The following is a 14,356-nucleotide window of genomic DNA, read 5'->3' on the forward strand; positions in this document are numbered from 1 at the left end:
AATGGCATTATTTAATGAAAAGGTAAACTTGGTTGCCAACTTTTAGATTTTGAACCCAAAAAAAAAAAAAAGTGGAAAAGCTAAAAAGACCAAACCTAAAAAGAAAATATTTGAAAAATTATCACTCCTATAGGGTGTTTACTTTTTTTTTTTTTTAATCAGTGCGTAGTCGAAATCATGATGAATAGGTAACTTAATGAGGTGAAAAATATTTAGTTGTCATATAATAAACTATGGATAATTCTAATAATGTGGAGAAACTCTGAAAATGACATGACATAGTCAAATGCATACATTGGTCAGCCAAAGGAATAAATCTTCCTGTTTTCAAGGTTGACTCCCCATTCTACACTCTCCACCATGCAAATGTACACTTCTAACTCTAAATATGGAACATTTCATCGACACATCCTAACTTCTCTTCATCACTGAGATCAGAAATGTTCTGCATAATAACTGTCAATTTTCTTCTCTCCCAAACACCTTTCACTCTTCCATAAACCCCATGTCGGGGACAAAAAAATAATCAACAACTACAACAGAAAAATTAAAGGAAAAAAAGCTTGGAAATCGAAGTGAAATTTGAACAATGCACCATGGCTTGCAAGCTAAGGAAGGCCATAGGGGCAATGAAAGATCAAACCAGTATAGGCTTAGCCAAGGTGAGCAGTGCAGCGAATCTTGAGGTTAACATTCTTAAAGCCACCACACATGATGAAATCCCAATGGAAAATCGGTATGTGAGTGAAATTGTTCTTTTAGTCTCTTCCAACAAAGTTTATGCAGCGGTTTGTGCCCAAGCGATAGGCAAACGAATTGGCAGAACTCACAATTGGGTGGTTGCTTTAAAATCCCTCGTGCTTGTGCTTAGAATCTTTCAAGACGGCGATCCATATTTCCCCAGAGAAATCTTCCATGCGATGAAACGAGGGGCTAAAATTCTTAATCTCTGTAATTTCAAGGATGATTCAACCCCAAATTCTTGGGATTATACTTCCTTTATTAGAACTTTTGCTCTGTACCTTATGAACGCTTAGATTGCTTTCTCACAGGAAAGCTTCAACGTCGATTCACATGTTATCTTGAAGGAATCCAAAAGAAGAATTTGAAATTTAGTAAGATGTCTAATGAACCAAGGGTTAAAGGCATGAAACCCACACTAGTGCTTGATAGAATTACTCACTGGCAGAGATTGTTGGATAGAGCAATTGGGTCACGCCCAACTGGGGCAGCAAAGAAAAATATTTTGATTAAGATTTCTTTATATGCTATTGTTCAAGAGAGTTTTGATCTGTATAGGGACATTTCTGACGGGCTTTCTGTAATCTTAGATAGCTTCTTTGAGTTGCCATATAAGGCATGTGTCACTGCCTTCAAAGCTTGTGCCAAATCTTCTACACAATTTGATGAGCTATCTGGATTCTATGCTTTTTGTGCAAGCCTTGGAATTGGGAGGAAGTCTGAGTACCCAAGTGTGCAAAAGGTGTCTAATGATATTATGGACACAATGCAAGAATTCTTGAAAGATCATGCCTCATTATCTACAAATAATGGCCAACCACGATCCCCAGTTCGTGATTCCAAACACAATCTTCTGCCACCTCTGCCAAAGGGTACTTATTCAATTTCAAGCCAGGACGAAGCTAACGAGCAACCTGAGGCACCTTCAAAGTCTTCGGAGCATAGATCTGAACATGGTTCTCAGTGTTCATCATTGGAGGAACTCTTGATTGTTACTACTGATGATGCGGGCTTGAGCCTGGGCATGTCATTACCAATTGATCAAACAAGTTCATGTTTTGACTTGGTGATTGTTGATGATTTCCAACAAGCAGAGAAATGTAATAGCCAAACAAAAGATCAGGATCAACAAAATGCAACTTTGAGTTCAAACGAGGGATCCAAAGATTGTTGGGATTTGGTGCTAGCTGAGATAACATCTACGCCCAAGCAAATAGAGCAACAGCATAGTCAAATAAGAGATCAGGAGCCGAAAAATACAACTTCGAGTTCAAAAAATGGTTCTACAGATTGTTGGGATTTAATGCTGGCTGAGATAGCATTTACACCCAAGCAAGTAGAGCAACATAATAGTCAAACAAGAGACCAAGAACAGAAAAATACAACCTCGAGTTTAAACAATGGGTCCACAGATAAAACGGATTTAGTGCTGGCTGAGATAGAATCTACATCCAAGCAAGGAGAGAAGCATGATGGTCAAACAAGAGATCAGGAACAGAAACCTACGAGTTCAAAAAATGGTTCCCTAGATTGCTGGGATCTAGTGCTAGCTGAGATATCATCTGCACCCAAGCAAGTCAACCAGCATGTTAATCAAACAAGAGATCAGGAACAACAAAAAACAACCCTTGGTTCGAATAATGGCTCCAAAGATTGTTGGGATTTGGTGTTTGCTGGGATAGGAACTACCAAATCTCCAACACAGCTCCACTAATAAATTTTCAAATGGGATAAGCTCATCAATCCTTGATTTATTATTTGATCAGCCTTCTTCAACACCTCAAGCCGAATACAATCCATTCTTAGAAAATACAACAAGCACTGTTCCTTCTACTACTGAAAATTATAAAGCTGGTTTTGCTAATTTTTTTGATCCGACGCCCACATTTCAGGGAAGTGTTCCAGTGGTTAGTGGTCAGAATCCTCTTAAGGGAGCAATAACACCAACCTCCACTGGTAAATGGTATAATTCCCACCATTTTGGCTCAGCCTCTTGGTGACTTCAATGGGATGAAGTTATCACCAACTTTTACTCCTCAAGATACCTCTGGGACCCGGATGGTTGCAGAACCAACCTTTCATGCTCAAAGTTTGAATACCATCACTCCAGAACCAGCCCTTCATATCGCAGCTCCTTATAAGATTGGTTCAACTTCACCGACTTTTCATCCCCATGATGAGACAACCACAGCTCCGACCACCTTAAGCACACAAAATGTTAACAAGGCAATGACAATTCCGACCCTTGCTCCCCACTCTTCAACTTTCTGGGCTCAGGATTTTGATGGTGCAAAGTCAGAAGCAGCAACATATTATGAAAAGAATGCTAGTGAGACAACAATAACCACAACCAATACTAAAGATGATCTCTTTGAGGCGTGGATTAATTCAATGACTAACAATAAGCAAACCTCTAGCGAGTTAAAACAAGAGCAGGGTTCACCACACCAATCTGGAATGTTTTCTCCTTTGCTTTCTTTATGATCTAATGAGTTATCTAATTGTCCATTTTCCTCAAAAGAGGGCTAGTAATTATGAATTGGGATGTTTACATAGAACACTGATTTATATTCTATTCCATTGCTCCAGTCATAGAATACTTACATAATTTAATTAAATATTATAGTTTCTCTTGTAATGTGAAATTTCAGACATTTAATTTTCGTGGCAAAAAATGTCATCTAATTCTCAGGGCTATAACAAGAACAGTTTTCAAGAGATATATACAACTGATGCACTATTTCTTTGTTTTGACATACATTCGTACTAAATTTCCCGGTTGATATAATCTTTGATCCCTCAAGTTTGCTTTTATTTTGGTTTTGGTCCTTAAGTTTCAAATCATATGTTTTGGTCCCTTAAAGCAAAATGGTCCAAGTTTTTATTAGATTATAGGGACTAATGTTTTACATTAAAAGAAATTCGAGGAACCAAAACCAAAATGAGAGCAAATTTGAAAGACTAAAGTTTATATTAACCTAAATTCCCTTTGTTTTACTATGTTTTTCCCAATTGTCTCTATTCCATATATATATCATATGTTAGTATATAATAAAATAAATTACATTAGAAAAGCCATATATCTATGACAAGTGACAACTAAATTTTCAATCAAATTTCTACTATTGTTACTTGGGGTTTTTGTCACTTCATCATTTTATGAAATATAATAAAATTCAAGTATTAAATTTTGATTAGGGTCTGGCAAAAAAAAAGATTAGGGAATTTTCTATAATTAACATACATTTATCCAATTACATCCATTTCTGGAAAAAAAAATGAATTATATTATTCATGAACAATTAACCGTGTGATTTAATTTTTTTTAAACTAAAAAAAAAATATCCTTTTGGCATTTCTGAGTTGGAGACAATGGGGGAGTGAGTGAGGGGATGGCGGATTGGAATATGGATCTCCACCCAAAACCAAAATGGACAGTTGGTTGGTCCGAGACTGATAAACCCCCCAAAAACCCTGCTTCGATCTCCGCCTCAGTTCAGAATCATAGCTGCTGAGTGCCTCAACAGAAACAAAATGGTGCAAAAACCATGGAAGATAATACCAAGACCCCTACTTGAAACCATTTTAAACAACCACGTTCAGCACCCTCGCGTTCCTCAGCCTCTCATTCTTCACGGACCGAGAGGCGTTGGAAAAACCACTCTCATACTTGAACGTACATTCTTTTCCTTCTTCTCTCTTGTTTCAACTCTGAATCTACTTTCTCTTACAAATTTTAGTTTCCAGGCTTGCTCGGCGATTGGAACAAAGGCCCCCACCTCACTGGGTATGTAGATTTTGCTGAAACCATCAAAGATCACCACCCACAATACAATCAGTCATTTCCATGGACTTCTTGGTCGAATTGCCCTCCACCCCCTTTGTCAGATTGCCGGAAGAAGCTTGAACACTGCCTCGAATCCATGGCAGAAAAGGGGATCATGCTTGGAACCATCAACTCGCAGCAAATATTCACCACCCTGAACAAATGGCATGGTCTAAATACAGCACTCAAGCGTATACTGCGGAGCAGTATTGGTTCAAAAACTGCTGTTTCAAGCAGGATTTCGCTCTCCAGATTGTGGGATCACGCAATTTTTGCTGTATCTGATCGATGTAATGCCAATGAGATTGATCGGATTTTGGGGTTGGGTGAGAAGGGGTGTAATCTCTCTGTTGAGGAGGCTTCGTATTTCAAGGAGGCAATTGTGGCGCTGAAACTGGCAAAGGAGGTTATTAAGGTTCAACAAGGCTGGAGAGCTAATGCCATTGCTCATCTGAACAGGACAGGTGGGTTTTCAAGGTCTTTGGCACATTGTTGTACTGACTGGCCCTGTTTATTGTTGGAGTTGTTGTCACAAGCTGCTGAAATTGATCATTTTCAGGTAGTTATGTTATAACGCTGTGGGGTGTGTGTGTGTGTGTGTGTGTGTGTGTGTGTGTGTCTCTCTCTCTCTCTCTATATATATATATATATATATATTCGTTCCTTGTATTAACTGATTAAAAGGATAGATACCATGCTAGTATCATGCCACCTGTGTTTTAGTTTTTGGCTTGCAAATGATTCCAAAAGCAAAGTTTTTGGGAATGCATTTTCTGTATGGTGTGTAGAACAAACTTGATGAAGTTTTTGTGAAGTGAATTTGATGTTCAATTTGCTGATGCTTTCAAATTACTTGCAGCCAAAGTTGGTTATTAACAATGTTGAAGTTTTGAAGCATGCAACTCTAAATGATGAGTTGTCAGTTAGTGGACCGCTATATCATGATAGTTTGATATGGAGAATAATTGCTTTGGGTGTTAACGTGCGTAGTTTACCTGTGATTCTGGTGACATCTGATAGGTATGTTTCATTCTCTTGGCTTCATTTTCACTCACCTTTCACCGTTAATGACAATATGAAACTCTTATTTAATAGGAATTAGCGCTAAAGTTTTTTTTTTTTTAATGCATATTTGTTGTTCATGATATGGTTCCAAATTTAAGAGCATCTGTATTTCATGCATAGCTTCACTGTTAGGACTTATGAATTGGGATTATGTGGATTTTTAAATGCTCATTTTCCTTTTGTAAGAAAAATTCATTTTCCCTGTTCCATGCCCATGAATCCTTAGATAACCTAGAAAACATGTGATTGCAATTTCATGAAGTCTTTGAAGTTGGGGTTCTTGTTGATCCTCTGGAGGATCACTTATTTTAGGGCATGATCTTGATTGCTGGTGTGCTGCAAGATGTTTATATAAACATATTTTTTTACTAAACAATTATATGATATGGATAAAGTTGAAACTACTGATGAGTGAACTACCTGATGCCTGCTTTGACAATACAGATAACATGAATAGATAGAACCATTAAGAGCATTTTATAGTTAGAAATTCATTATTCGGTGGCAAATATGTATTCTACTGTTGATTAAACCGGTCATTTGTATTTTATCTTCCACTGTAATCTATTGAAACTTTTTTTTGTAGGCTTAAGAGTTAAATTTGTTGCATTGATATCTGTCAAATTCCATGCAATTGAATGTCAACATACTTGGTCCGGCTATGTATACCCACCCTTTGCCTGGTTCTGACTTGTTTCTTGTCAACTTCTCAACCGTCTTTATAGTAGAAGTTTGTGCTAATATTCTTTTCTCTCTTACCTGCGCTAAATGTCTTATTCTAATGTAGTATCTTGTAGGATTACTTTATATAAGCAGGGTCGTTCTAGCCTGTTCAAGAATTCTAATACCTTGTTCTTTGACTCAGTTACTATCCATACAAAGCTTTCTTGGATTTTGGATTCATTGACATATTCGTCTCCCGTGAGGTACTTTGATCAAAATCATTTACTTCTTTCTCTTTGAGACATGCACATACTAACAATTTTACATGGATCTGGGATTGCAGATGCATGAATGTACATGTATTTGAACTCAAAAAATGCCAAAAATGATCTATACATATTTTTCTGTCTCCCTGCCTTCTTGGAGTCACTAAATGGGATTGAATAATTTAATGCTGCAAGCTTGAAAATTTTGGGAACGCTTAAATTACATCTTAATGTGTTTACATTCTGGGAAACAAAATTGTTGTTAGACATGCTATTGTGTGTTTGTGCATCTATTGAGCTGCCTTCAAGTTCTTCAATAAGCAGAAGTTGTAATCGATTTCCCAAGGTTACTTGTGCAACACAGTTATGAAGTGAGGATATCATTTATGGTTGTTTGTGTGAGATATGAAGAGTTGTCTGTAACAGTTCAAGATCCCATTTGATTTTCAATTTGGTTTGCGCAATACTTTATGTCACTCATAGAAGAATTATTGACTGGCAGGCCTTTGGATGGACTCCACAAGAAGCTAAAATGCACATGGTTGCTGATTATTTCAGTCACTCTGAAGTAAGGAGACCATGCTATCATGCTGAAAATTTTCAGTTTCTTTTTTTTTTTTTTTTTTTTGTTATTTCCAGGAATATGTTTGTGTGAATTAACCAGTAATTTTTATATTGCAGTGGACAATTCTTGCCGAGTTACTTGGGCCAAGCCCTCGACATCTATTTGAACTTTATGTGCTCAAACAAAGCAATTATTACCAGAAGTAAGAATTATTTGAGGGTTATTTGATCCTACTCTGAACTAATGTTATCTTGGCATTCTTACATATCATGTGTAATTGCTTTCCATGAGTTTTTACGCAGTGTAGTCTTTTTTACTTGATTGATACTATACTTTTGATGATGATTTTGCTCATGCATTTTGTTCAAATGTAGGGTCGCTGGGGACAAGAGTACCTTTGAGGACATTTTGGATGCTTATTTAGCATATTTGCAAGTAAGTTTCAGCACATGCCTGGAATCACATGTTCCATTTTAATAGAGTAAACTACTCTATTATTCCTTGAGAGATATTCAAATTGCACGACTCTTCTTATTTTGAAGGCAAAAACTTACCCTCAAAAGCCAAATATTACCAAAATGCCCTTAAGAGTATAAATTGCATTCTTTTACTGGAAATATTCATTTAAAAAAAAATTGAACTTATATTCCAAAGTTATTTATTTTTCGCTTAGCATTGTAAATTTATAGCAATTATGTCCCAGTCTCATCTCCCATGCATTACAGGGCATCTTAATAATGACTTGTACTATTTATTCACTGCTTGTGAACAGTGCATCTTATTAGAGCCTTTATATTTTATATTGATTGATATTGATGTTTGTGTTTGTTTACACATATTTTAATCTTGAGATTAAATTTTGTCTAAAAGTAGTTAAATTTGAGAAATTGGATATTTTCCATTTCATCAAAATATGGATTTAATATCTTTTATACTATAGCAGTTGTTTCAGTTGAGGTAAGGGTACCAAATTTTTCAGTTTTCCGGCAAGGGAATGTATCTATCCAATTAGGAAAATTTGTTACAACGTATTAGAACACATTCACTCTCACCAAAAGTATGAGACTTTATTCCACTTGTAACTCGGTGCTGGGCTGTGGTTGTGAAAATTTCTTAATCATTGCATCTGTACCTGATGCTATGTCTTCTGCGTCAATAAATTTGTTTAAGACTACCATAAGCATTGTTAATTAACTATACTCTGACTCCTGCATCAGATCAGACGTTGTACCTTGCGTATAAATTGTGTATTTCCAAGATAATCTTGGATTTTCTATGCTGAGTTTTCAGTATATTATTTACTTTAAATGGCGCCTGTTTATCAATAGATAAAATTGTAATAGAGGTCAAGTGTAAGGAAAAAGTCATTACCTGGTTCATAAGCTGTCTGGACGCTGGTGTAATGTTAATTCTTTCTGCAAATATGAAAAGTGGCTTTTTTCAGTGCCTGAGAATCTTATAATCATAAGATAGTCATTTAGGTTTGAGGAACATATATTGAAGGACTTGGCATTTATAGATAGACGCCTTATAATAATTATGCATATTTAAATTATTTCTACTAAGTTTGCTCTTGGTAAAATTGTGTCTTTTTATGGTTAAATCATAGTACATCAGTGTTTATGATCTTTTAAGTATATGCATATCTAATTATCCCTGATGTACTTTTTTCTTTTTTTCTTCTTTTTTTTTTTATACTGTTAAGCTAACATAGTTTTATAATATCCTTCTGCAATTTTGATTAACGTGTCCTATGTTTCCTTTTAAAAACTTCATTCAGATTACTGTTGTAAATCCTGCCATGGATAGAGCGTTGGAGATCTTGCAGAAGTTTGCAATTGATGTACGTGCTGGGAAGGTTTCAAAAGATAAATTACGTTTTGGTGCTCCCTGGAGGCATCCTCCGCGAACTGATGATCCTACATCAAACATGGAATGGGCAAAGCTTCAACTAATGGATTTTGTTCAGTCTCTAGTCAATACGGAATTTGGGGTAAGTTTGCTTATCTCTTGCATTTCTTTAGTCCTTTTGTGAGAAGATCCCGTGTAAGAAAAAGGGAGAAAATAAGACATGGATATACACTAGGAAAATGTGAAATTATAACATGTTGCATGTATCTGTATTTTGTCTGATAAGAAAGGTTTCTCTCTCTGTTACTCTACTACTTTTAAATTCTGTGCAAAAAGTATTAAAAGGGGGTTCAAATATGCCTGCAAATAATCTGAAGAATTCGTGCTTGCACTTTTCTTGCATGAATAAGGAACATTTTCAATTCAGTGAAAGAATTTTTGTATATTCTATGCCATTTGAAATATGAGGAATTGATATATTGAATGAAGAAGTGATATCTCAAATAGTAATCTTCAAGATATATGAAATGATTCACTTGATTACCTGATAGTTTTTGGCCGGTGAAGCGGTGATATTTTTCCGATGATTGTTGATCTTCAGAATAAAAGGATTTTATTTTACTTGGTATAATACTCTGCAATTTTTATTTTCTAATTCTTCAACTGTGAAGTGTCCGCAAGTGAGATTTTTCTGACCATTTGCATTGACAATTTCAAACAAGTAGTCTTCGTCTATGTAATATAGTAGCCAATATTGCATGTCTTTGTCTATGTAATATAGTGGACAAGAATCACAAGATTGCATGGTAAAGAAAAATGGAGCACATTTAATTGGAATCCTCAAATGATTGTTTTATCTAAGGACAAGTTCATGATTCCACTGTACAGTCGTGCATTCTTTGAAATTTTATAGTACAGAAGGTTACTTTTAGTTTAAACTCTGAAGTGGTGGAGATTTACTGTAATCCATGTTGCCATACTGCTCATTTCATTGCTGCAGTTTAATTATCTGGCGGATTGCAGTCTAGAAATATTTGATGATCCCTCTGCTACTGCACTATTGGAGGTACATGTCTTTGGTCATTTCCATTTTAATTTAGAAATCTACAGTCCTTTTACATTCTCTCTGGTTCTTCAATTTTTAAACTTTGCCACCTGTTTAGGTCATTGCATATCTAAACTTCCATTCTTGCTTTTGTTTTAACATAGATGGTGCAATTTGTTACTTTTGGATTTGTTATTCTTGTTTCTAATTAAACGATAGACCAACTCTTGGATTTTCACTGGAGGACATTCAGAAACAGACGGTTGATATTATCTTAATTTTGGACTAGCGGAAGTAGAAAGACCTTACATCTATTTTGATTAATCAAGTTTTTCATCATTATATCTTTTTCTGAGTCATTTATGCGGTAAATCCAGACCTATTCTTTTCTGCAGGTAGGTTTGCTTTATGCACAAAGAGACCCATCTTTCATGCGCCCTATATCTAGAGGAATCCAGAGGTGCCTTGTAAGATGGTAAGTAATTTTCTCAGGTTTCAGTACAATTAGTCTCAATACAAATATTTAAGATGACTCTTTGGTTTCAGGCTTGTCCAGCAGCGGATGGAACTGAGCTTCCAACACTCGATATATTTCCTGTGGCATAGGATAATACGTGGACGAAGTTATCGTCATTTGATGCTGGAAGTTGGCTATAAGTAGAGTGTGGGTGTAAGGCATTCATTTAACCATTTCTAAAACCACCCCCCCCCCCCAAAAAAAAAAAAAAGCAAAAACACACGCACACAAAAAACGATGCTTTGATGAAGCAAAATTTGGAGGATTACGTGTGTTCAGTCTGTATCATAATCAAGTTTGGTGGTTAGATGATTGATGGACTTCATCAGCCAAACATAATATGTACAGACCAGAGAGTTAGAAAATGAGGGAAATAGAGAAAAGAATTTATGTGGAAAGCTGGAAGCGAAGTAGATGTATTTGATAACATCCCTTCCAATCCAACGGCCTCTACCTTTCTACAGTCATATGTTATTTTCCTTGATGCTCCCACCATTATCTTTCCTGGGGGTGAATAATTTGAGTGAAATTTTTTTGTTTAATTTTTCATTTAATATCTTTGATTTGGTTTGATTCCCAGGTTTGTTTGGAATTGACAAGGTGAGGAAGTCTTCTATGAAATTCATGGAAATATGTAAGTGCTTTTGATTAAGGTCAACCTTCTAATACCCTAATTGAAAATAATTGAACTTGCCAAAAAGAAAAATGAAGAATAATTGAAAATGGCCATGACAATGCTTGTTGCTTACTATATGGTATCACAATTGATACGATATTCTTGTCTGGTTTCTCACACAAGTTACTGAAGCAAACTTTTTTCCTTGCAGTTTACATGAGGCTGGTGCTTACACCCGTGCCAAGGCTTTATTTTTAGGAGTCGTTAAGTTGTGAGGTTTTCCTCCTTAAGCCTAAGTTTTTATACTATTTAAAATAACCAACTGATAAACAGTGATGACTAAGTATGCTTTCCTCATCCGATTAATATATCTGCATTGTTGCTGTCATTTTTGTTTTTTGGTTTCAAGTAGACTTGTCTCTCGATATATTTGTACAGTCTAAAAAATTGAGTTGTACTGTCAATATTTTGTGAATATTGCCACGTGTAAGATATATATGCATTTATGTTGGGGCCGTGTAGCACAAATGATACCGAGTGCCTCCTGGCAACTGTTGGTTAGTGCTACGTGGGTGTCTAATTGTCATGATTTAATCAAAGGCGCTGTTTTGTCTCTTGTATATGTAAATCTATCTCTTGCGGGTTTAGTGATTGTCAACTAGAAGTCTTTATGTACTGCTCTCGCTGTGATCTCCAATTGCTGTGCGCAATGACACTGGCTTCTTATTTGAGCAGGTTGTTCTGACTGTATCTAGTGCCTAATTTCCATCAAAAGGCTCAAGCCTGCCTGACTTCAACAAGAATCTCTTCTGACACATATTATGGCCTTGGTATTTGACAAGGTGATCCTCGGTTCAATAATTCCCTCCTTGAAGGAGGTCGTGAATCCACTTACTTGGATTAATCGATTTGTCTCTGCTTGTTTCAACACTGACGTTTCAAAGATGAATTCTATAAAAATGAACGTCTGAGCTCATAAACATCCCCTTTTTTTTATTTTCAGTTTCTATGGGGATTTCAAGTGTACAGATTTATTTTCTGGGGACAAAAATTCGAGTGATATATAGGTTGTGTTGTAGTTGAGTTGTATTTTTCAGGCCTAGGGATGAGGGATAGGGGTATCTGTAGGTAAGCTAAATAATTCCGTCAGTATCATATATATATATATATATATATCAGAAGAACAAAGTGTAACTTATGATTTAATTGGTGAGAAAGATGGAGTTCTCCAGCCCGAATGCCTGATTGTGGATCACTGTGACATCGAAATTTATCATCCAATCATGTCTTTATATGTATATTTGATGGCTTTGAACGTATGCTTAGCAGTGTGCCAATAGAATGAAATTTCTTTTGCTTTTTGGCCAGAAGTAAAACACTCCGCTATGCCTTCAATTTTCCTTCCTCCACGGCGACGCCGTCTTTCTCTACTCCACCAATCGAACCACCCTTTCCTTAAGCTCCACCTCATAGATCACAACAATCTTTGACAAACTCAGAAATAAGAATCATATCCCCTAGAAACAAACTCCCTGGCCAAACTACCTCCTCTCCAACCTCCACTGATAGAGAGAGAGAGGGGGGGTGTCAGAATCCTAAACACAAAGGCCCAAAACCATTCACATACGGAGAGATTGAAGCAGCCACCCAAGAATGGGATGGAATTGATATGCTTCTGTAAATGGTGATCATGATATGTAGGATTATCCGTACGAAACGAAGATGATTGTGTTGCTAACTATTAGACATTATATGTGGCACAAAGCTAAAGACTGAATTTCAGGATACAGTAATAAAATGAACAATATTGCCTTAGGTAGAAGAAAATAAATGACACATGAGAGAAAGAAGTACAAGACTTCAGCAACTTTATAGTTATGAAAATGGACTCCATAACACTGTTCTTAGTTGATCTAATAAGCGGTTGCACTCCCATAAGAAAGAAAATACAAGGTCGAATCCTGAGAAACACACTTGTTGAGAAGGTTTTAATAGTTGTACTGTCGACTCAATAGAGATTAGTTTTAAGTCCAAATTGATTTGAAATATTCTGAATTCTACCAAAAAAACTTTGTTATTCTAATTTCACTCCATTTCAAAATTTAATTATTTTAAGATTTAAACAGATATATTAATAAAAAAGGAAATTTATATATTAAAATATTAATTATATTGTCAAACTTGCCCCTAATATATATGCTAAGTAAATTAAAGTTATTAATGTAAATAAGCATATATATATATACACTTTCAAGAAAATAACAGTTTACACAAAAATAAAAGATAAAATTATACATTTTCAAAAGTAATAATTTGATTTGTAAATACTCCATCCGTCCCTTTTTATAAGCAACCTTAGACTCTATTACGTAGATCAAAAAATTAGTTAAAGATAATAAATAAGTAGAAATTAGAGTTTGTTTCCTTTGAAATACCCTTATTTATGGGGGAGAGAGTATATAAGAAAGAGAATAAGAAAATTATTACAATAAAAAGAAGGCTAAAGTATATATTTGGTGTTTTTAATTTTATACAGAGTTTTAATTTGATCCCTAACTTTCAAAAGCATACATTTGGTCATTTAGTCCTAAAATCGTTATGGTTAAATGATGATCTTTTTGTAATAATCATTGTTGTTTTGACAATTAAACTCATTATGTTAACATTTGAAAATGTTTTATCAACATTTAAAATCTTAATATTATCATTTTTTATTAATAATTTTAGGATTATAGAACTAAAAGTATTTTTTTAAAGTTAAGGGACCAAATTAAAATTCTCTATAAAATTAAAGGACTAAATATATGTATTTTAGCTTAGAGAGAATTATGAAAGAGAGAAAATGTATACGGAGAGAGATGATGATTTAAGAAATGAGATAGTAAATGTATTAGGTATTAAAATAAGTAATTAATGTGGGTAAAATAGGAAGTTTACTATAAAAATTTAAGACAACTTGCAAATATTACTTATATTGAGAGATAAGAAGAGGATAATAGTTTTTGCTTATAAAAAAAGAACGGAGGGAGTACAATTAAAAAAAACTTGTTTGTCTAAATTATAAATACGATAAAAAGAATGTTTAAGAACAAAGTAATGCAAAAGAAGAAGTTGCATATATGATAGAGTTTTATTATTCATCTTCAATTTCTGGAAGTATATCTCCTTTGACTGTGCACTTAAAGAGAGAAAAAGAGTGAC

At 35.0% G+C, this 14,356-nt stretch overlaps 1 protein-coding gene and 1 pseudogene across 5 annotated transcripts; both read left to right on the forward strand.

The window, feature by feature from the left end:
* Positions 1–596: 596 nt before the first annotated feature.
* On the forward strand, positions 597–3,225 carry LOC114717044 (clathrin coat assembly protein AP180-like; annotated as a pseudogene).
* A 979-nt stretch (positions 3,226–4,204) lies between these two features.
* Positions 4,205–12,470, forward strand: LOC114717059 (uncharacterized). Of its 5 annotated transcripts, XM_028902141.1 has the most exons (15): positions 4,205–4,417; positions 4,489–5,126; positions 5,427–5,587; positions 6,498–6,558; positions 7,064–7,129; positions 7,243–7,328; positions 7,501–7,561; positions 8,907–9,119; positions 9,978–10,043; positions 10,418–10,497; positions 10,569–10,692; positions 11,120–11,173; positions 11,367–11,426; positions 11,891–11,997; positions 12,159–12,470. In XM_028902141.1, the coding sequence occupies exons 1-11, from the start codon at positions 4,276–4,278 to the stop codon at positions 10,681–10,683; spliced, it is 1,689 nt and encodes a 562-aa protein (XP_028757974.1). In that variant the 5' UTR covers positions 4,205–4,275; the 3' UTR covers positions 10,684–10,692; positions 11,120–11,173; positions 11,367–11,426; positions 11,891–11,997; positions 12,159–12,470. The 5 variants fall into 5 exon arrangements, with proteins under 5 accessions (XP_028757974.1, XP_028757972.1, XP_028757971.1 ...); XM_028902139.1 differs by having other exon boundaries at positions 11,367–11,431; positions 11,891–12,470; XM_028902138.1 differs by having other exon boundaries at positions 11,891–12,470.
* Positions 12,471–14,356: the final 1,886 nt, after the last annotated feature.

This window comes from Neltuma alba, unplaced genomic scaffold (assembly GCF_004799145.2).
Source record: "Neltuma alba isolate B1F8T4 unplaced genomic scaffold, ASM479914v2 tig00011705_pilon, whole genome shotgun sequence".
NCBI lineage: Eukaryota > Viridiplantae > Streptophyta > Magnoliopsida > Fabales > Fabaceae > Neltuma > Neltuma alba.